This window comes from Glycine max, chromosome 6 (assembly GCF_000004515.6).
Source record: "Glycine max cultivar Williams 82 chromosome 6, Glycine_max_v4.0, whole genome shotgun sequence".
Classification (NCBI taxonomy): Eukaryota; Viridiplantae; Streptophyta; class Magnoliopsida; order Fabales; family Fabaceae; genus Glycine; species Glycine max.
Window position 1 is genome coordinate 35,376,285 of NC_038242.2, and position 24,406 is coordinate 35,400,690.

At 37.2% G+C, this 24,406-nt stretch overlaps 1 protein-coding gene and 1 long non-coding RNA gene across 3 annotated transcripts; both read right to left on the reverse strand.

Moving 5' to 3' along the window:
- Positions 1-386: 386 nt before the first annotated feature.
- LOC121174963 (uncharacterized) lies at positions 387-1,955 on the reverse strand. The gene is made up of 2 exons (XR_005891791.1): positions 1,548-1,955; positions 387-527 (listed from the first exon to the last, which is right to left on the reverse strand). It is a non-coding gene; the product is annotated as an uncharacterized lncRNA (long non-coding RNA).
- Positions 1,956-11,785: 9,830 nt separating this feature from the next.
- Positions 11,786-24,135, reverse strand: LOC100775674 (probable beta-1,3-galactosyltransferase 14). Of its 2 annotated transcripts, XM_006582067.4 has the most exons (8): positions 23,640-24,135; positions 15,512-15,664; positions 15,350-15,432; positions 15,126-15,225; positions 13,673-13,786; positions 13,032-13,174; positions 12,176-12,303; positions 11,786-12,080 (listed from the first exon to the last, which is right to left on the reverse strand). In XM_006582067.4, exons 1-7 carry the CDS (start codon positions 23,972-23,974, stop codon positions 12,215-12,217), a joined length of 1,017 nt encoding a protein of 338 aa, XP_006582130.1. In that variant the 5' UTR covers positions 23,975-24,135; the 3' UTR covers positions 11,786-12,080; positions 12,176-12,214. The 2 variants fall into 2 exon arrangements, with proteins under 2 accessions (XP_006582130.1, XP_003527208.1); XM_003527160.5 differs by having other exon boundaries at positions 11,786-12,303.
- Between the last annotated feature and the right edge of the window lie 271 nt (positions 24,136-24,406).

Consider the following 24,406-nt stretch of genomic DNA (forward strand, 5'->3'; position numbering starts at 1 on the left):
GGTTTGATTAGTATGGGAATTGGATCGATCCACTAAACAAGGTATGAGACACATGTATTTAGTGAGATTTACGTGAACTTCACTTAACAGAAAAAGTTTTTCAGAAAATGAGTCTTAAAAGAGTGCATTTTTAACATTATTCTTTTAGAAAATATTAACAATAATTCATGTTTTGTCTTTACTACTCTTGCAGTTCAACCAAGAGTGCTTTCCAATGTTTCACAATTTGACTCATTGGGAGATCAACTTTGGGATCAATATTAACTGGCTTTGTGTGATTGAAATGGTGTTCCTCCCATGATTTGGACTTGCCCACAATTTGCTCCTGAATGCATTTCTTCACAACATAGAAAGTGCACTATTTTGAATTATAAAGGCAAGAAATGTGAGCTACAATTTGCAAAATATATAATACAAAATTCAAGAGCTTTACAAACCATGTCAATCGAATTTTTTTTCCAATCATCGATATAATTTCCTCAAACCCACAACGCAAGCAAGAAATGCTGCAAGAATTGTCCATGGGCCTGCAAGGAGCTCGACAACTTGCAAACTTATGTAAATGGTAATTGGTAGAGTTATAAGTAGATACTAATTGTTCTTGGATGATTAAATTTTCAAAAAAATTTCTGCATGCTCATGGTTTTGGTGGTTTTTGGAACATTGATATTGTATTAGCTGGTCAAATACTTGTAGTATATATTTAATTAAGTATTAGAAAATAAAAATTAAAATATGTCACGACTAAAAAGTGTAAGAGATGGATTTCAAACCCAAGATCTCATGGTTGCAAGAATCAATGAATACCAATAAAATTATTGGGTTATTTAGTATAATAATAACATATATAAATTTATAAATATCATACTGAGTCATACGAGTCAATTATTGACTCATTAGGTCAATCTTTAACCCCGTATTTCAATCGAGTTGATGATCGATCTGAATCTGATAACACTAATTTATAGTATACATCATTAAGTTAGCATATAAATTATATTAATCTCATAACACTGAAAATAAAAGTAACTTAGAATTGTTAGAACGATGACTTATAGCCTGCCACACTTGGTTAAGTCTTGCATGGTGCTAGAGTTTTGCTGAAACATTGGATATAACAATATAGTAATGAATGACTGTCTTTTTTCAGCTTTGGTCTTTTTGTGCATTTTTACAAAAGTATCAGTTCTTTAAACATATTGCACTTGGAAAAGAAAGATGTTATTTGGAAAAGTAAAATTATTTTTTTATAGTACATGTGGAAAAGAAAAACAAAATGTTGGACGAATGTAAGGGTAGGGGGAAACGATTTTGTCAATTTTTCCCTTTTCCCATTTGAGGTGTCTCATTCAGCATGTGGTTTGGTCAGAGAGAAAAGAATAACATTCGCAGTTGTAGTGGATGATGCATTAGTTATTGGAGGTGTATTAGCCAGAAATCGTCAAAGCATAGTAACTTAACACACATAAGCCAACATCACAAGAAGAAAACAAAAGACTGAATCCATAAAAATGAACAACTAACCAAGTTCAGATGGACCAACATACCTCGCAGAAAGGGACGAAAAGCAATACAGGTACATGGTTTGTGGCAAATGAACAACAAAAACTACAAAGCAACCACAACGCAGTTATTATTCCTTCCTCTCTTCCGAAAGTGATGAACCACGTCAGGAAAAAGGATCCAAGTACTTAGTCCTGACGATACTCCCACAAACGGACAATAAAAGAGTCAAGTTTCATGATTTTCAGCAAACACAACTCTAGGTCTTCTTTCGTCTCCAACGAAACCAGATGAGGAAGGAGGTCTCAAATGGGAATAGGGGGAACTTGTGAAAATCGACACTTGTTTATCTTTTCCACGCCAACTGTTCTTAAAATTAATAAAATTTTACAAAAATCATTTTACTTTTCCACGTGCAATCTTTTTTTTAAAAGTTATACAATTGTAAAAATGCACAAAAAACAACTTACAAAAAGTAATAGTGGTTGATTAGTTTATTATTAAATCCAATGGTGCAACAAACTCTCGTACTATGCCAAACTTGACAAAGCGTGGCACGCTAGAAGTTGTCTTGTTAGAACCTTATACAATGGGCGATGTCAGGTCATCAATTCCTATGATTTTTTATGATGACATCGTCCAATGTATCAAATTTAATAAAAAAATATTGTATTTTTTTTTTTCTCTCATCTCTACTGCTAGCAAAGAATTCTTGGGTGTTCCTTAATCTCAAGGGAAGGTTAAAAGTGAGTCAAAATTAATCTATAGAGTACTTGTTGTAACTAGAAGTGACAAGGTAAAAACTTGTTTGTATTTAGTTCGTGACTAGTGAAACCTTCAAAGATTTGAAGGAGAACTGGATATAGTTTAAGAGCTTGAGTGAATCAGTATAAACCTTGTGTTTTTACACTACTTTTTGTTATAACTTGTATTATCTTAAGTTGTTTATATCTTGTTTTGGATGCACAATTGAACTCTAAGGCAGGAAATGTAATCATGTGTGCACTATCTGAAGAAGTGTACACAAAGGTCCATAGTTTCAAAAGCACCAAAGATATGTGGGACATTGTTGCTTTAACATATAAGGGTTCCACTGAGGTAAAAAGAAATAAACTTAGTCTCCTTACATGTAAGTATGAGATATCTACTATGGATGAAAATGAGAACATACAAAGTATGTTTAGACAGTTTCAGACCATATTAAATGAACTCAGAGGTCTTGGTAAATCTTGTGATAATTATGATTATGTTGACAAAATTAAGTAGTTTTCATTGGCAGTGGATACCATAGATGACTATTGTGACATCCTGGAAATTTCTACCCGGAATTTTTGGAAACGATGTATTTTGAATGATTATATATATATATATATATATAAGTATTATTCAGTGTATATGCAGATATGTTCTTGGTAGAAGTAGGGATAGTGGGAGCAAGATACGCGGGTTAGGCTAATTAAGGAAGAGAAATCCATAACTGGAAGGTTATAGGTAAATTCTTAATTAATTAGTCTAAAAATCATCGTTTTGCATGCGACTTAAAATTTAGCAAAACCAACCTCTGAACCACGCTCGGGGTTTTATTCTGAGCGTTTTGATATATATATTAGTTACTTTCGAAAACTGGCCCCGACGGACGCAGAGAAACGCGAGGAACTGGAACCAGAGAAACGGCCCACAAACCGAGGCAGGATTTTAGCGTTTCAAAGGTCAGATTTTTCTCACTTTCTGTGGCTGTGTATGGGTCACAATCAAAAGAGAAAGTGGACCCTTTTTACTCCACTCAAATGGAGACATGTGGCATAACTTAAATAAAATAATAAGAAAAGAGGAAAAAGCCTTTTTTTAAAACTAAAAAGCAACTCTCTCTCTCCTCACTCAGCCCAATTTCAGACAGCTCTCTCTCCCTCTCCCTCACGTTGCTTTTCTTTCTCCTTCATTCTCCATTGAAGCTCCAAACAAAGCTCCAACCTTTGGCCATCATTTCTGCTCCAAATCACGAAAGGAGGGCATTTTCGGAGTCGTGAAGCGCATCTCTACGTGTGGGACTTCGAAGTTTCAGGTTTGGGTGGACTTCTTTCTCTCTTGATTTTCGTGGGTATGGGGTTTTGGGAGATATGATGGGTAGTTTTGCTAAGTTTCTGCTTCATGATGGTTATTTGGGAAGAAATTTGTTGAAAGCATGTTGAACTTGCCATGTTTGGATGAGTTAAACATACCCATTCTGTTTTAGGGTTTTTATGATGATGCTTGTGATGTTTATGTGCTGAAATTGCTTATGGAAAACTGTTAGAGATGAAGGGTAGAATTAACCTAGGGTTAGAAGGTGAGAATATGGTGTTATGAGTGGAAAAAGAGTGAATTTTTGAGGGCTGGAAGGCCAAATCTGGAATTGGTAGTATTTAGAGGTTAGAGTGAGTTAATCCTAGCTTGAAATGTCTTTTAGGACTTATGAGAAAGTTTGGGCTGTGCTAGAGAGAAAAACAAATGACCAAAGTGAACAAAGAGCCATTTCTAGGGTAAATTTGGGTGTTGAGGAGTCAAATTTTGATTCGATGAAATTTTAGGTGTAAATCCAGTTTGAACAAGTTTAAATTGATGTTATGGACTTGTGTGAGGTGAGAGTTTGCTTCAAATTTACCTCATTCTCAATTTCACTTCTCAAACCTTGAAAATCCATTAAATTGAGGGGTTTTGGATACCTAGATTTTGTGTTGCTGTGGTTTGAAGCTTGTCCTTGGCTTAGATATGATTGGTACATGATTTAGGGCTTGTAGGATTCAATTTGGGCAAAATTGGATGAAGGCAAGAGTGGTTTTCGAAAATCTGCACTTATGCAGAATTTTGCTGTCAAATAGGGGCAGTAGAATTTTGGCTTTGTGCAGAAAAATGCTTGTGTGTGGTTGGCTGTGGAAAGAGTAGTACAGAATGAGTTCTGGATGTTTGTTAGTAGATCCCAACGGTCAAAATGTAGACTTATGTACTAGAGACTTCCAGTAAAATTTTCGAGTCGATCCAACGGTTAACGAATTGGAACGAAGGAAATGTTACTAGAGTCTTTAAGTGAGAAAAAGCTGTGATTTTGGTTTGAGTTTTGGGCAGAGTTTTCTGCCTTTTCCCTGTTTTGCTTGGTTTGTTAGTTTGTGATGATTTGGATGTTGAATTACTTGGATGTTGGGGAAGCTTGGGAGGATTGATGGGGACCCGATGTTGAGAGAAACGAGGATATGGGCTACGTGGGAGTACGTGAGCTCAGTTGGAGGTGGGCAACAGGGGATGGTGGGTTTATGCACGATTTGTGGATGTGGAAAAACTTGTTGTGCACCATCGCCCAACCGCCACCTAGTACCACATGTGATGGGTACCCTATAATCCTACAAGCTTAAGATGAGGAAGTGTAGAAGGGTGAAATTTCCTGCTTTTATTCGTTGACCACAGAGTGGTACCTGGAGATATGTCGCGGGGGTCAGGAGACCTTAGGGACGTCAGGTGGGGTGCTATTGCCCAAAACCAAGCTTGACCAATCCCGACCCAACCCGGGCATAGTCAGTCAGTGAGAACCTGTGATGTACCTAAACAGGCGAGCTCCTGGCAGTCAACAGATAAAAGGAACAAAGACCACAAAGCAAGGAGGCTTGTGTGGTGGCTGGCCAGCGGTGAACTTGGATTGATATATGGGATATGGGCTCTGGTAATCGATTACCAAGGGTGGGTAATCGATTACAAGGCTTAAAAATGAAGACAGGAGGCTAAGATAGTCTCTGGTAATCGATTACATTGAAAACGAGGTCAGGAAGCTAGGGGAGCTTCTGGTAATCGATTACCAGGGGATGTAATCGATTACCAGGCTTCAAAAGAGAACTGGAAGACTGTGGAGACCTCTGGTAATTGATTACCAGTCTGTGTAATCGATTACACAGAGGGATGGGTCACTGGTAATCGATTACCAGGTATGTGTAATCGATTACACAGTGCCTTTTTCAGGTTTTCATGTCCTGAAACTGTGTAATTCGAATCTGGCCTCTGGTAATCGATTACCAAGGCTGTGTAATCGATTACCAGAGATGAAAAGGCTTAAGATACCCCTTTTACTTGCATGTAGTGGTTATGAAACGAATTGTGTTGCGGCGTAGTTAGATATCGCGTGAAAGAATCTACCCCTTTCTTTTCTTTCTTGTAGATCGTGATGGCGGCGCAACTAATCCATGATCGAGTGGAGTTGAAGTGCCTAGAGAGAGCTTGGGAGACCCTCGAAGGCAACACGAGGTGCCGATTTCGGGGCACGATTCGATTTACGGCTACTTCTTTGGTGCATCCAGATGAACCCGCACGGATGCTTCAGCGCACGGTGGAGTAGATACTACCCACGCCTACACCATACCGTCTAGTGGAGCCAGTCCAAGTGATCGAGGTAACGTCGTCCGAGGAAGACCCTGAGGAGGATCTTGAGGAGCTACCTCCTGAGCCTGCTGTGGATGCTCTTGACTTTCTAGAGGGTGATGAGGATCCTCTTCCTGAGGTGGATTCTCCCAGGAAGTCACGTCGGCATCTGAGGCAGACTCTACGGAGGATAGTGGCCCGGGAGAGATGGCGATCAGTGGAGGCTCTTCATCATAGTGGATAGCTCTTTGGACTAGTTTTATCTACTTTTGAGGGTGGGTGTATCTAGGACTGACTGTTAGGTTTACTCTTTTGTTTTTGTATGGGTAGACCTATTGTATAGGAATTTGATGATTGTATACATGTGGCTGAAGCCACCACTGTGGACGCCTTTGCTCTGGATGGCACTTTGTATTTTGTAAAACTCCCATATTTTGGACAACTTTTAAATGATGAATGCACTCATGTTTAATCTTGTTAATTGGAAAGAAAGCGGTAGCAAACTTTATTTGCAAAAGAGTTTACCGACCGTATTTTATTTTACTATTTTCACGTGACGACCTAAAGTAATGGCTGGTATACTCTCCCTTTTGAAACAGCAAAATAGTTTAGAGATTTCGAATGGAAAGAAAGAAATGACTCCGAATAGAGTTGTGAACTGGCCATTCAGGACTCTATAGTGAGGATTTTCCTTCTGAACCTAATTATCGTGAAAAGAGAAAGAAATGAAAAAGAAAAAGAAGAAAAAAAAATCTACCATGGTTTTTGTTATTTAAATCATTATTATTAAACCAGTCATTAATTTAGGGACGCCACAACTACACTAAGAACCTCAAAGAATTTAGACAACCTATCTCTTGAGGAACTTGTGGGAATTCTCAAAGTTTATGAACTTGAGCTCCAACAAGACAGTGAAGTAAAGAAAGGGAAGTCACTGACACTAGTCATCGAGAAACCCAAGAAAGTTAGACAGACCAAAGCCTTAAAAGTTGATGAGTCCTTTGAAGAACAATAATAAAAAAAAAAGACTTAGAAGATGACAATGAGCCATCCTTCATTTCAAAGCAAATTCATGCTATGTGGATGAAGAAAGGTGGTTGTTAGTCGAATAATACGATTAACTTTTGTGTAAGAAACTTGTGTAAATTGTATTCCACTCCTTCCATTTACAGTTCTTTTTGTAGTATTGTAAGTACTTTTTGTAATTTTAGGTAATAAGTACTTAGTATCCCACTTTTGTGTATTTAATAACATTTTCATTTCAATTTCAGGTAAAATAAGCAAGTTTGTGGAAGGGCTGATTTTGAGCCGCTTGCTAAGCCAATTCTCTGGCTTAGCGAGCCATCCGCTAAGCGCAATAGTTCATGGCTAAGCGTGTAGAAGATCCTGGAAGCAGATGATTTGTCATGATGCGCTCAGTGAGAATCAATTAGCTAAGTGCACCGCTTGAACCTCCAGGCTGAGCAAGCATGACTGGCGCTAAGCCAGAAGTCACTTACATGCGCTAAGCGAGCCTATCTTCCACTAAGCGCACGTCTCTCAACAGAATTGCCTATTTAAAGCTGAATCTCAAAATGGGGGGGGGGGGCGGTTGTTGAGCTTTTTAGAGAGTTTTGGCTGTGGAGAGATTGGAGAGAACCGAGCTTGAAGAGGAAGCTATCTTGCAGAGCATTGGACAAGATTTTGAGTGATTGTGAGATTTCTAGAGGTAGAGGAGACATCCCCACTACCTGTAATTCTTCAATCTTTCACTTTCTCTTCTCTTTGTTGTAAAAGAAGCCTCCTTGCTATGGAGAGCTAAATCCTCAGTTGGTTCTTCCTATGGGGTACTTGATGTAAATACTCTTATATCTATCTAATGATGTTTTATGTGTTCACTGTGCTATCAATACTTCATTTTAGTATATTTTTGCCTTGATCACATAGAGGCATGCTCAGTTAGGGTCATTCAACATTGGGAAATGGTTTGATCCTTAGAACTTGATAGGACAGGGCTAGTTTATCGTATTTTCACGAAGGATCGAGGTACGGTAACCTAGTTGTTGGTATGTGTCTTAATGCAGTTTTGGTCAAGTTTAGTTCAACAAGAGGGATTTGAGGATGACGCTTGGCTAGGATTAGGCTAAACATGCACAAGACATCGGGGTTTAGCAGACCAGGAGACATCATAGAACACGGAAACATTGTTAGGTATAGAACATCTTTAATAACATCAGTCATCCAGTAGGAAGACCAGCACGTTCTTTATCTATCTTCACACACCACTACTCACGTGATTTTCTGTTGAATAGTTTAGTTTACATACCTGTCCATACCATGCATCAAACTTTCATCCAAAGGCACTTATTTACTGAACCACAGCTTTACCAAGTAAAATAAGTTCCCCGACAGTTCGATATTCAGTTCTTACCGTTTTATACTACTTGTGCGATCCGGTGCACTTGCCGGCCGTCGAACAGTGGACCCAGATGAAAGAAGTCTAATAACGACAAGAAGGAGAAGGTCCAGTCATTTTCTACAAATGCAAGAAGTCTGGACACTTCAAGTCTGAATGTCCCAGTTTAATGAAGAATAAAGACAAGAAGCAAAAGTTCTCAAAAAGTATAAAAGCAAGAAGAGCTTGATGCCAACTTGGGAAGACCTGGACGATACATCTTCAGAAGAAGAAGATGAAAAGGAAGTCAACTTGTGCCTGATGGTTGATATTGCAACAAAAGGGTCAAAATCATAACAAGATGAGGAGGTAGATTTTGAAAACCCTGAATTGTTAAGACAAGATTATCATGATTTGCTTACAAACTCCCTTATTATTTCAAAAGCTTATAAGTCTCTCCGAAATGATTTCAACAAATTATCCAAAGATCATAAGGAACTTCAAAAAGTCTATGAAGCTAAAGTAGACAATTCTTTGGAAGAAACCATTCAAAAATGTAATGCTTATGAAACTGTCAAGTTGGAAGAGACTAAGATTTACCTTGAGAATGAGTAGCTATCCAAAGAAAGAGATGCATAAATCATAGTTTTTCTAATTTAGAAAAGAAAATTTAAGTTTTGCAAAAATATTTTAATGAACTTATTTAGTTACATGAGAATCCCAAAGAAGATAGATATGAACTTTGGAGAAACAATGCATCTCTACACTTAAAATATGAGAAATTGGAAAATAGTAAACATAATCTTTGGGTACAATGTGAGCCCTACAAAAGGTTTGTGAAAGTTTTAAATGACAAACTTTTGAAAAATGATGCTTTAAAGGGTCAACCTCAAGATGTTGTAAAACTTCTTGAGAAAATTGACACTTTAAAGAAGACTCTTGCCATATTTTTTGGAGGATCTGAGTACCTTAACAAATTATTAAGGTATAATAGAATTCCCATGGCCAAATTTGGTCATAGGTACAAGCGTAAAAAATTTGTTCATGATAAGTTTGTAACTATATGTTATTTTTGTGGAAAAGTTGGATATATGTGGTCCAAATGCAAGGACTTGCCATAAAGAGGAGTGTCTAGTGCTCTAGTACTTACAAGAAAGGACCCAAGAAGGTTTGGGTACCTAAGGATAAGAATATTCTTGTTGCATATATGCTTGACAATGAAAAGAAAACCCCAATCATGACACATGACATTAAAAAGGTCTATGTTGCAATCCCTAAATCCTATGCATGGTGGAACAATAACTATAAGAGGGAATAAAAAAGGGATGATAGATGGAGTAGGTATGATAGGTATACCTCCTTATCCCTTCATTAATAATGTTTTAATTGTTGATGGATTGAAACACAACCTAATGAGCATAAGTCAATTATGTGACAGTGAATATGGTGTTTCCTTTAACAAAGGTAAGTGTATTGTCAAGAATTGTGATGACTCTTTATTTTTTATTACAAAGAGGCAAGAAAATCTTTATAAGATTAAACTTAATGAGCTCTATGCAATCAATAGTGGTTGTGGCACTCACTATCGTGCCAGTGCAGAGCGGCCCTTGGCCGCAATGAGTACACTTGTTGTGGAGAAGTCTAAAGGAGGTGGTTGCGACTACAATCGCGATGGTGCTATCACGGTCTATTTTGATGTTTTGCAACTGTGACTTGGATTTCGAATGAAAACCTGAAAATACTAGTGCCTTCATTGTGCCTTAAGCTGCCACCGCCACCTCCCTCACTTCTATTTGAGTGTCATGAGTTTCACTTTAATAGTGAGCGTGAGAAAACAAAATATGAATAGATGGATCGAGTCTTAGGGTTTTAAGCTTTTAGGGTGTTTTTTATCCTTTTCTAACCTATTGGGCCTTGGGCCTCAAGTCCACCCACCATCACCAGATATTTTTGTAAGTGTGACTTTTTAATGTGTTACCTAAATTGCTATGTTGTAAAACAAATATGTCATCTCTTAATATAATAAACTAAATAATTACAATAATAAAATTATAATACTAGTATTAAAAATTAAAAATTTATAGTAATATAAAAATATAATCAACAAACTAATAATAGTAATAAAAACCAAATTAAACATAATATATAATATGAGAAGTTAAATAATAAAAAAATATAAATCATAAAATATCATAATTGTTCTAGTGAGTAACTAAAGAAAATAGATTAAATTGAAGAAAATATAAAATAGATACGAGATAGAAGAGAACAAAACTCTCTCTCTCTCTCTCTCTCTCTCTCTCTCTCTCTCTCTCTCTCTCTCTCTCTCTCTCTCTCTCTCTCTCTCTCTCTCTCTCTATATATATATATATATATATATATATATATATATATATATATATATATATATATATATATATAAATTTATAATAGGTAAAAAACAAAGAGATTATAATAGCGGTCATCCCACTATCTGTCATCTCCATATCCCACTTTAGGAATCTACTGCTTGACAAGATTTACAATTATGAGGGAGCTAACAAATCAAAATGTATCATGTCTATTATCTATCAAAAAAATCATTGGTGATTGCATAAAAAAACTTGGACATGTTAACTTGAGTTAATCTCAAAGCTGCAAAAGCATATAACCTTGTAAGATATCTTCCAAAGTATGTCATACAAGAATGATTTGCTTTGTGAAGCATGTCAAAGAGGAAAACAAGTTAAAAACTATTTTCCTAACATTGTTTTTACCTCTAGACCCATTGAGTTGTTACATTTTGATTTGTTTGACTCAACCAGCCTCAACAAGTGATAAAAGGTATGGAAGGGGATAGTGGAAGATTACTCCAAATGGACATGAGTGATGTTCCTAGCCCACAAGAATGAGTCTTTTAAGATCTTCTTTAACTCACATAAAAAGACTCAAAATGAAAAAGAAATATGCATTACTTAAATCAGAAATGATCATGAAAAAGAGTTTGAAAACAAAAGTTTTTAAAGGTTCTGCGAAGAAAATGATAATCTTCACAACTTTTCAATACCAAGAACACCACAACAAAATTATATTGTTGAGAGAAAAAATAGGTCATTACAAGAAATAGCTAGAACCATGTTGAATGATAACTCAACTCTAAAATACTTTTGGACTAAAGTAGTAAATATTGTTTGTTATTTACAAAACAAAATTTATATTAGACCCAATTCTAAAAAAACTCCTAAATTGTGGAAAGGACAAAATCTCTAACATATCATACTTTCATTATTTTGGATGTCAATGTTTCATTCTCAACACTAAAGACAATCTAATAAAATTTGACTCAGAATGTGATAATGAAATATTGTTTGAATATTCTGAAACTTTAAAGGCCTACAGAGCTATCTATCCACTCACATAAGACTGAAGCACAAGAATAAATATATAACCCATATTACGTCTTCAATACAATTTTTCTACCCAAAACAAGAATACAAATTGATTCAAGCTTAATTTGATTCCAATCGTTGAACTGGAGAGGCAATGATAAAATATAAAGATGGACCGATAAACCTTGAAGTAAAATATGACACATGCAGAAGTACACAATCATTCAAACTCCCATTTTTGAAGTACAAGAATCAGAATATGTATAACCCCAAGAAAGACTGACATTAAAATCAGGAAATTAGTAAATTAACAATGATCTCTTGATCTATTCTCTCATGTAGTATATAAAAGCCTTCCCTAAAGAACGTTCCTCATATCGGCCAATGCAAACCTCTCCAAGTATAGGGGAATGAAAACTAAGGAAATAAAACACAGTCACCCTCTCTTCTAATAACTGGAAGAAAGGAGAATTAGAAAGATCAAAAGAATGGAAGTGGTAGCATATCGTGGCAGTAATCAATAACAAGAGCAGCAATTCCTTCACACTACCTTCTGAGCTTACTTTGCTTTATATTATACCCACAAATTCTATTCATCATCTGATTCCAGAGTTGGGCTCTTAGAGCAGGCTTCCTTTTGATGGAGTTCCAACATTTTCTTTTCTGGATTACATAGGCCTGTAGGTAAACAACAACCAGATCATTAAGATAAAATCCTTTTCTTTGGTGTACATAAGGACACCCCGCCACGCACAAGAAATTAAATGCTGACTAGAAACAAAGAGCCTTTGTAAAGATTCACTGATATAAAAGCCCACACATAAAAGAACCTCAGCAAAACAGATTCCATTTTATGGATCATGTTCAAGCCTCAAATATGGGTAAGATGGTTTTCAAATCTTTTGTACTAACACAGCTGATACCTAATACACATTTCACCATTTATTTTGATGCCATAAACTTCATAAGCACATTCATTCTACTCTCAAATAAAATGTTTTTTGACAAAAATATATCCTTAGGAGATGATTTTGGAGGGAAGGGGGAAGGAACCAAAATTTTTCACTTTAACTAAAGGAAATAAAATTACAGATTATGATGTAGCCTTCCAATCATCCCTTAATTCATGTTTTTAAACATACTCTTAATTTAGAAATTAAAGAATATCCTTCCCTTTTCCCCAACCTAACTCCTCCCATCCATAGTTGAACAGAATTACACGACATTGAATAGCTTGAAACAAATTTCACCATGAGGTAGACAATAATACATGCATAGAAATAATTAATTTTTGGGATCCCAGTTCATGAATTTCATGTATTTTTAAGGTTTTTCCAAGAAATATCTATCATAAAAACCCCCAAATACAGATGCGGTAACATCATGCTGCAAAGAGAAACACCAACCTGAACACTTTGGAATATCCCACACTGCAATAGATGTGGCTGTACAATCTGTAGCACAAAGTTCATGATTATTCTCATGGTTGACATTCATTGCAAGCATCCAAGCTCCAATAGTAACATCCTCATTGCTGAACATCCGGAAACTGAAATAATGCAAAAAACATTATATGAAGTGGGAAAAAGGGTAGGTATTGAACAAGGTCCATATCATTGTGTTTATCATTGTAGTATTTGGCCCTTTACATTAAGAGGAAATTTAAGACCTCATAACCTCCGAAGATTGTCTGGATAACAATAAGAGCATAGCTCCCAATCCATTTGCACCAGTGAGACAACTGAACATGACTAGGCAAAATTTAGGGCAATATCTCAACTCCTATTTTATTTTATATTTTAGTTAAGATAAGAAACAGAAATCATCCAACCCAAGCAACAAATATACAAAATTCAAGAAATGAGATAGAGAAAAAGCAAGTATGAAATACATAAAGAAAACACAACCATTACACATGGATCAAACCAAAAGAAGAAAAGTCCTATATCTAAACATTGACAAGTGTATCAAAGTATTATAGTTCCCAATAGATTACATGAGAGATTTGTGATCCTACTGTCCAAGCTTTGGAGGAAAGAAAACTTGCCTGTCATTCCTAAGAGCAACCAAGCTTTGGACAACATCGGCAGAAAGAACATATATAGGACCATAAGCATGAAGAAAATACTCCTTTCCAAGCAAATGTGACAATGGCTCATACCTACAAGATTTTATCAGGATGAGTATGCCGTAAGCAAAAGCAGGTCAAATGCTGGTTATAAGTCGAGGCCTTAGAATGTAACAATAGTGGTGAAGCTAGATAGGACACTACATTAGCATTTCTGACCGAAAAAGATAAGGGTAATGAATAGTGATAATTAAGACCTAAAAAAATTGGCAATAAGTGTCACGTTAAAAAGTTTCAAATTGTTTCTGTTTTGTCCCTTATGATAATAACTTGGGGGATCAAGTTTACATCCAAAAACCAAGTCTTATCCTATTAAGTGGGATTAAGTACAAAAAAGATCAATCCACAACATCAGACTCTCTCATAAACCACAAAAGAGTAACACATTGTGCAAATTTTTTATTTTAAATGATTAGATATACCAAGCATATGATATATAGTTTCAAGAAAGATAATTTTTATTTTTTGGTGGATATTACTATTTAAGAAGTTTTACCTATTGTGATCAAATGAAAATTGAAGATGAAAATAGAGCAACAAAATAATCAAATAGGGTGGGTGCTTCCAGTAGTGCTTCTTCAGTGCATGTTTGGTTTTCAGGTGAAAAAGTACTTTTGAGGCAAAAGTAACTTTGCCAAAGGATCAGGACCCTTGATTTTGCTTTCATTTTGCTTTTATCCATTGGATTTACATTTGAATGTGTGCACAACATTTCTAACTTCAATCTAAACATGCACTCAATTCCTTTTGTTTATCAATTTAAATTAAATATATCTACCTTTCAAGTTTCAAATTTATTTCACAAAGGAATGGTGAAAACAACTAAAAATAACAAATTGCTGAATTATATGATTTGCATCTAGGATATGGAATTGCATTGGTTTATCCATGTATCAAACAGTTCAGAGTAATTTGCGATTCATTACATGATACAAATTGCTAGCCAGCCAAATTATATGATTCAAATAGCAAACTGTAAGATTCTAATAAGTATGTTTAAAACTAAAATCTGGTTGCAAACTTGCATTTTCTCTCTTGCAATAGTAAAAGTTCATTTGTAAATCCAACAACTAAACAGTATTAATAATTTATATTTCTTTCTCGAGCAAATAGCATCATCAAGTAAAGACATAAAGTTGTATATATTAATCTTATTCCATCACTGGAGCAATTTATTAATGGGATCAAGTAAAGACATAAAGTTCTATATATTAATCTTATTCCATCACTAGAGCAATTTATCAATGGCATATTTTTTATTTCTCCTGGGTAAAATTGTGGCATGCTGAATGTGTGGAATTGGGAAAATTAATCTATACAGGATCAAAGTAAAAACTCATAGATAAACTAAACTCATCAAAACAAAACTAACCATTTGAGTTTTGGATCAGTGAAAACAGGTCCCTTTTTCATACATCCTATATATGTCTGAGGATGAGATCGCTCTTTGGCCAGTAGTAATGATAGACGATCTGACAATATTACAATAAATTAAAAATATGCGCATAAAATCTTAATTAGGATTGTGAAATGTAATCTCATAAAGGAAGCTTCTTAATGTATTTCATCACAATAAGCATTAAAAGATCTAGTCACCTGGCCTTAAATATATGTCGTCATCAGCTTTGACATAAAATTCAGCATCAAAAAGTGCATAAGCAGCTTTGAAGAAAGCTAACCTGTTATGGATGAATGAATATTCAATTTAGCAACACACTACAGATAAAGTGCAGAAATTTAGTCATTCTCAGCACACACGTTTTGTATGGGAGCTTACTGTACTCCTCTTGGATATCCAACAAAATGAAATCATCATATTCTGCTACTTCCTTCTGAAGCGCTGACATCTTTGCTCTGTCACTTGTTCTACCAATGATAAACCTAAAAGCCAACCCAGTAGCTTCTTCCAAGCTGCAAGCAACAATCAATAATTAAAAATGATAGTACCAACTTGCACCATTCTCAAACCCAGGTTCCTCAAAATATCCAACCAACCAACAAAATACAACCACCCACTTTGCATAACTTCAAACACTGCAACCTACAGACATTGAATGGAATCTAAACCAACCCAGATAAACACAGACCAGAATATAGAATGACTCATGAATCAAACTTTCATGTAAGCTATATCCAATTCATACCACAGAAATGGAGCATTCAGAAACAGTTCTATAAATAAGCTTTGCAAATCAGTAATGCTACTAACACAATAAAATACACATAATCTTCACCACCATCTGTTTCCCCTTTCTTTTTCTCGCTTTCCCTTGTACATTAATATCAATGTTGCAAAATCCAAATATAAATTATGAGTTTCACTCCTAAATTGATTATGATTAAAGTACATTTCAAAAACTTAGCAGTGCAGATAATTAAAAAAAGGTTAAATATATTTTTAATCCCTAAAAATATGACCTTTTAGGTTTACTACCAGTGAAAAATTTATTCGTTTCAAATCCCTAAAAATTACAAAAATAACATGCCTCTAGTATTTTTGAGGGACCAAAACCACATCATTTTATTAAATGTAAGAATAAAAATGAATGTTAAAAGTATTATATTGTAGATAGCTGTATGTAGACAGCTGTGTAGGAAAAAAGTGTGTGGGAAGTTTGATCACTCTCTCACTCTTTCGCTGTACTATATATATGTGTTAATATAAAGGCTTTGAGTGGCTGAGAAAAAAAACTCAGCACCTTTCTAAAATCCTTCAGCAATGTAGTCCTGAATTTTCAACATGGTATTAGAGCGGGTACGATCCCGTTCTGACTGTCTCCATTCACCGCCGCCATCCGCAGGCCGCCGCCGTCAAATTTTCCGGCAAAACCAGGGTTGGGTGCACCTCGAGGAGTGCGACCCACCCCTGCAAGTTGCGTGACCAGCAGCACAGCCACACACCGCCACAGCAGCGCCTCGTTTCCGGTGCGTGAAGTCCACGCGCCGCCCTCCGGCCACCGGAAACTTGCTGGACCAGTTTCAAACGTCTCCTCCTTTTCTTCTAGGCATGTTTCAGCCTTTGCTGTCCAGCTCTTGCGTTCCCTTCTCGTTCTCCGTTAGGGCTTCGTCTTTTTGATAAAAAATGGCCTTTGCCAGTCCTGCGTTCTCCTTCTCTGCTGTCAGCCACTCTCTGCTGGGCAGCTCTCTCTCGTGTTACAAACAGCAACATTGTTACCAAGCCAGAGGGTACCCATTGCTTTGGCTTGAAGTCCTTCCTCAAAAGCAGTTGCTAAGTTTGGTATGTTTTTGTATGTTGTCAAGGCTCCCCTTCCAGCTGCTTTCCAAGTTCCATTGTGTTCTGGTTCTGAAAAATGTCAACTTTAGGCCCTGTTCTTTCTGTTTCTTGGACATCCTCCATTGGACTTTTGAAGAAAGATTGGTAGGGATGCTACTGTTTTAAAGTTTTCTTTTTAGTTTGGCCAAAAGTGCTCACAAGGTTTTTGTGTATATTCCTCTTTGAAGGAAAATTTGAGTTTGTTCAGTTTGGGTTTGGAGTTTCTACCATGCTTGCAAGGTGTTTGAGGTTATTCCCTCCTCATTTGTCTCTCTTAACCCTTTGTTGTGCAGCTCCATTGTCTCCTGTCCTTCTATTAATCTATTGTGTGGTCTGCTGTTTAATATCGCTGTCCCCAGGGTTCGATCTGGTCAAGAACCCTACTATAGGTCATTTGTTGATCCAATTGTCCAGCAACTTCTCCCTTGTCTCTGTCCTTGAAGCAATTGCTGTCCCTGGGGTTCAATCTGGTCAAGAACCTCTACTATTAAAAAAAAGTCATTAAGTTTCTATCCATGGTGGTTAAGCATTGATGTCAAGCTTCTACCATGGATGGTTAAACATTGCTGTGTTGCTTCTGCCTTTATGGTGGTTAAGCATTCAAAAACTGTGTTTTGCTTCTGTCTTGAGTGGTTAAGCACCATGTTTAGCTTCTGCTCTTGATGGTTAAGTTTTGGTTTGCTTCTACCTTTTAGGTGGTTAAGTGTGTTTGCTTCTGTTAAGTGGTTAAGGATTGTGTTGTGGCTTCTGCTTAATGGTTCAGCATATTCCAATTGCCTTTGAATGTTTTTCAGTCATTTTCAATCTGCTGCCAATGTTATTTCTGGCATGTTTCATTGTCTATTTTTCTACTTATATTGTTCATCCTAAGCTGGAAGTGTTGACTCCACCTTCCATCTCGTGAGGGGGAGTGTGTTGTCTCCTAATCAGTACTAATCAGTTTGAAGTCTAGCCCTGCAGCAAGTGCAGCTTTTGTTTCTGGGAATTCGTTGTTTCCTTCTTCAAGTCCTGCCACATCTTTTGAACTTGGCACCTCTGCTCCCTCTTCGCCGGTCTAATCTGTTAGCTCCAATGTGGTCCAAGTTCTACTTTAGTTGGCAGCCCACCAAGTCTGCATTTGGTTCCACATTTAGTACATCATCGTCATCCACTGCGTCTGTTGCTTCTGCCAGTTCTCCTTCAATGTTTTAATTAACCTCCAGTGCATCAACTCCGCATTTCATTCACTCCGGCAGCAGCAGCCTCTACCTCCACACAGGTCTGCAACCTGCTCCAATTCAATCAAGTTTTGTATTTGGAAGCATCAACTCCATCAGGAGGGAGCCCTTTCCAGTTTGGCAGTCAACTGAGTTTCAGTCATGGGTTTCAATCAAGCAATCAAGCTTCACCGCAGCATCTAACTTATAAGAAGAATCTTTCTTATGCTTCAGCTCATGTTCCAAGCTTGGAGCATTTAATTTATATGCTCCAGCTTGAGGGGGAGTGTTAAAGTATTATATTGCAACAGTGTTGTTACATGGCGGCCATGGCGGCGCCATGGCGGTTTTCCATGGCAGATTTGCGAAAAAACGCCACTGAATAGCGGTGGCGTGGCGGGTTTGGGATGGCGGCGCCATGGCGGTCGTGGCGGGATGGCGGAAATCTGTTTGGCTTTTGTCCGCGGTAGGAGTTGGGCCGACCCGACCCAACCCTACCCGGTTATTCATTAAACTAAAAACCCTCCACAGCTTGCGTTCAGAACAGCTAGCCGTCCCTCCAACAGCTTGCATTCAAAACCTCCCCTGCCTGCGTCCCTACCGAACCCCGCCGCACCCAGCCGCCGCCGCGACACCACCCCCTCCCCGCCGCACCCAGCCGCCGCCGCGACGAGGCCCGCAACGCACGAGCTCCGACGACGAGCCCCGACAACGCGCGACACCACCCCTTGTTTCTGTCTCGCGAAGGAAGAAGACGAAGAAGAGGAAGAAGACGCGCGGGTCAGCTGATCTGTTTTTTTTTTTTTTGGCTTTTTGCTGTTTGACACCCCCCATTTTTCTGTCTACAGCTTTTTTTTTCCTTTTGCTATTTGACACCCCTTTTTACTGTTAACAGTCCCTTTTTTTTTTCCTATTTGACACCATAATTTTTTTTTTTTCTGTTCAGTCCTCTTTTAAATGGCTGAACCATCATCCGATGCTGCTACTGCAAGTGCAACGAGGAAAAATAAGGCAGACCCAGGCTGGAAATATTGCCATTCACTAGTGGAAGGAGATACAAACACCATTGTTTGTAATTTCTGTGGAAAAATCACTAAGGGAGGAATAACCCGAGCCAAACAACACCTGATTGGGAAGTCGGGCAACGTTGCAGCTTGCAAGAAAACTCCCCCAAATGTAATCGAAGAGTTGAAGGAATATATGGCTACAAAAAAAAGTGGGACCACTTACAGTACTTCTGGCAGTGGTAAGATGGCAAATATAAGAGATTTTGAATTTGGTGAACCGATTGGATGTGATGGAAGTGAAGAAGATGAGTTTGCGGACTCTTGTAATGCTATTGCAAGTGCAAAGACAAAGTGTGGGACTAAAAAAGGACCAATGGACAAATTCTGTAAGAATCCAGAAAATGCAATCAATCAGAGAAAAGTGGAGATGTTGAGGCAAATGAACATAAGAGAGTCAATGGATAAGAATGAAGTATTGAAGGTGCATCAACATATTGCTCGCTTTTGGTACCAAGCAGGTTTGTCATTCAACCTCATTAAATTGAAAAGCTTTGAGAACATGGTTGCAGCCATTGGTCAATATGGGCCACATTTGCCCATTCCTAACTATCATGACATCAGAGTTCCACTCTTGAAAAAGGAAGTTGAATATACTGAAAATTTGATGAAAGGCCATAGGGAGCAATGGGTCAAGTATGGTTGTACTATTATGTCCGATGCATGGACTGATCGGAAACAAAGATGCATCATTAATTTTTTGATTAACTCTCAAGCTGGTACCATATTTTTGAAGTCTGTTGATGGCTCTGATTTTGTAAAGACAGGTGAAAAGCTTTTTGAGTTGCTTGATGCCATTGTGGAGGAAGTTGGAGAAGAGAATGTTGTTCAAGTTGTAACCGATAATGGGAGCAACTATGTTTTAGCGGGTAAGTTGTTGGAGGAGAAAAGGAAACATATTTATTGGACTCCTTGTGCAGCTCATTGTATTGATTTGATGCTTGAAGATATTGGGAAGCTTCCCTTGATAAGGAAGACAATTAGAAGGGCAATTAATCTAGTTGGGTTTATCTATGCCCATTCTAGTACCTTAAGTTTGTTGAGAAATTTTACAAACAAGAGGAAATTGGTGAGACATGCTATTACTAGATTTGCCACTTCTTATCTAACCTTGGAAAGGCTTCACAAAGAGAAAGCCAATATTAGAAAAATGTTTACTTCTGATGAATGGACCTTGAACAAGCTGTCTAAGGAGCCTAAGGGAAAAGAAGCTGCAAAGGTAGTGCTCATGCCTTCTTTTTGGAATAGTGTGGTTTACACTCTTAAAGTCATGGCTCCACTTGTGAAAGTGCTTCGTCTTGTGGATGGTGAAAGGAAACCAGCCATGGGCTATATTTATGAAGCAATGGACAAGGCAAAAGAAACAATTATCAAGTCTTTCAACAACAATGAAAGCAAGTACAAAGATGTGTTTGAAATCATTGATAAAAGATGGAATTGTCAACTTCATAGGCCATTGCATGCAGCTGCCCACTTCTTAAATCCAGAGTTCTTTTATGACAACACTGACTTAGAGTTTGATTTTGAGGTCACCAATGGTTTGTTTGAGTGCATTAAGAAGTTGATTCCACAATTTGATGTGCAACAGAAAATTCTAACCGAGTTGCATCTTTACAAGATTGGTGCTGACCACTTTGGTTCCAACTTTGCAATGGCTCAAAGGAAAACCCATTCTCCTAGTAAGAAACTTTTATCATACTATTTTTTTTATGTATTAGTGATTTAGTGTTATAATTCAGAATTCTAAGTTATGCTCTTGGTTGGTAATTGGTATTGCAGCATATTGGTGGCGAATGTTTGGGTCACAAACTCCAAATTTGCAGAAGCTGGCTATTAAGATTTTGAGTTTGACTTGCAGTGCTTCAGGATGTGAAAGAAATTTGAGTGTGTTTGAGCAAGTAATTGTGACAAAACTCTAACTATACTTTTTAATTTTATTTAATTTTGATGATCAAGTTATATTTGGAGTATATTTGAGATTGAAATCAACATTTATTTGTTATGTTGTAGATTCATTCCAAAAAAAGAAATAGGCTTGAGCACAAGAGGTTGCATGATTTGGTGTTTGTCAAATACAACCAACAATTGAAGCAAAGATATAATGCAAGAGATGAAATTGATCCAATTTCTCTTAATGATATTGATGTATGCAATGAATGGCTCGTGGGAGAGATGGATCAAGATGATGATAATGATGCTGGAAATGATTTGGTATTTGAAGATGATGATGCTCTAAATTGGGCAACTGTGTATCAGACTTCGGAGGTTGGAGAGTGTAGGATGTATACTAGGCGGAAAAAGCAAAATACAAGTGTTGCTGCTGCCCAAACTTCTAAAAAACAGGCAATGGTTGTTGGATCTTCATCAAGGAAGCAAAAAGCAGTCCAAGAAAATGATGAGGATCTAGATGTTGAGGAGAATATTGATGTTGAATCTGAAGAAGAAGAAACCATGGTCAATTTTGAGGCGTCTGATGGGGAAGAGGGAGAGGGAGATGCTCCATTACCATATGATAACAACGAAGATGATTATGTTGGGATTGGAGAAGATGATTAGAGCCTCAACCTTCACTTTGCACTTTGCATTATGTTTTTATCATTTTCTTATTTTGAACTCTTTAATGAGTTTATTTGGTGTTAGTACTTGATTATTGTATGAACTCATGAAACTTTTTTAGTTTATTTGAATGCAATCCTTTGTTTTTTTCAATTTCAATGAGTTTATATATATGTTTTTTTTTTTTTTGTCCGCCATGACATCCGCCATTTTCCGCTACGCCATCCGCCATATTTTTATGGCAGATTTTTGACTTTCCGCCATGAACCGCCATCCGCCATTAACAACATTGTATTGTAGACAGCTGTATGTAGACAGCTGTGTAGGAAAAAGTGTTGAGTGTATGTGTGAGGTTGAGTGTATGTTAAGCTTTAGGTCGAGTGTGTGGGAAGTTTGATCACTCTCTCACTCTTTCTCTGTACTATATATATGTGTTAATATAAAGGCTTTGAGTGGCTGAGAAAAAAAAACTCAGCACCTTTCTAAAATCCTTCAGCAATGTAGTCCTGAATTTTCAACAATCAATATCATTTTTATATGAACTAAAAAAAATCTAAAGCCATTAAAACACACACAAACAAACAAAATTACAATATCATATTATTTTTAAGAAATTACTTTTCTTTCTGACATGTTTTTGAGGAAAAAAAAAACTATGGGTAAATCCTTCCATTGGTGTAACATCGAATTGAAATAAAATTTGCTAATATCATCCATGATCCATCTCTTACTTAACAGAATGACACAAGTCAAAAATCATTCTTTTCACTATTCAAACCATGGGTAAATCCTATGTGCACAGGGGAGGTAAAAGAAACTCACATAAACTCTAAATATGTCAAGTGTTGTTTCCACAGCATCAGTTACTTACACATCAAATTGCTAACTGAGTAAAAGATAGTTGATGTTGGCGAATTTCTTTACTATTTAGATCTGAAACTAACAGAGTAACTCAATTTTAACATATGATAAGATTCTAAGATGTGTCAAGTGTTGTATCCACATCATCATTTTTTTCTTTTGCAGAGAGCAATGTATCCCCATGACCGAAAGTCATGAGACTATCCTTCAAGGCTAGAAATAACGAAAGTAGGTTTTCTCTCTTCCAACAAAGTTTTCTCCATACACACAGCCGGGAAATCGAACTCCCATCAGCATGCTTAAGGAACCCAGCTATCTACCAGTTGTGCTAGACCTTATTGGTTCTACATCATGAGTTACTTACACATCAAGTGATTAGCAGATTTTGTTACTACTTAGATGTGAGACTAACGAAGAGACCCAATTTTAAAATATGATAAAATTCGGACACCAAAATCACTCAATTAAACATACATGGCCGAAATTGCATAAATGCACAAGTAAGAAGACTAAAACTGCAACAACGGCAAAATGGATCACATTCCATGTAACACCGTTCGGCACAGTTAAAAATCAAAGCTTCAGGACTAAAACAGCATTTTAACTAAAACAAAATAGATAAAAAAAAAAACGGGGTAAATAATCAAATTTGCCCCTAAAAGTGTCATGGGATGACAAATTATTTCCGGAAAGATGGAAAATACAAATTTAGTCCCAAAATGTGGAAAAAAAAATTGACAAATTAATATTCAAGAACCAATTCCACAATAAGTTATATTCTTCAAGGATCAATTCGAATTTGTCATTAAATTCTCTAGAGAACTAATCACATCTTCAGGACGGAGTTAGCATCACCCCCCCCCCCCCCCCCCCCCCTCCCCCTCGAAAAAGAAAAAAACCTCAATTGGGGAACATAGAAGAAAGTAAGTGAATACCGTTGAAGTCCTTGGCGATCAGAGGGGAACCACGTCTTCCTCAAGGACACTCTCCGCCCAGCGGATCCGAATCCGGTTTGAATGCCCACAAACCCCATCACCTTATGCCTGCCCCCATCGCCGGCAACGGTGCCAGCGCCAGCGGAGTGTTCCCAAACGACGCGTACCGACCGGGGGTGCGCGTTGACGCAGCGGCTGCCGCGAATCTGGGCGAGGAAGGCGACGATTCCAAAGAGGAAGAGGAGGAGGAGGGCGGAGAGGAAAAGGTAGAGGGTGGATCTGCGCGTGGGCTGGCGCGCGTAGGAGATGGCGTAGGACTTGGGGGAAGAAGGCATGGCTCAGGGAAGGGGACACACCACGAGGTTGGGTGTGGTGGTGGTGAAGGTGGAGGGTACGTTCATGGCACACAAAAATGAATGAAGCTTCTAGTAGGTGTTGTTAGGGACTACTAGGGAGAGTGAGCAAACGTAACAGTGAATGCAAACACCGGCTATGGTTTTCAGGTTTTTCTTTTTAAAAATATAATTTATTATTAATTTTAGGCTAAATATTCGAATTTTTTATTTATTTTCTAATAAAAGAAATTATTTGGATTAAATCTATATCTATATCTATATAAATCTATATAAAAGAATAGTTTGTCAAAAAATCTAAAATGGACATCTTATATTATTGGCAAGTAGTTTGAACATTGACAATTTGAACTTTTTATCATCACATTTTATTATCCAATTGGATGACACGTGATTTCTTCTTTTTTCTTTACT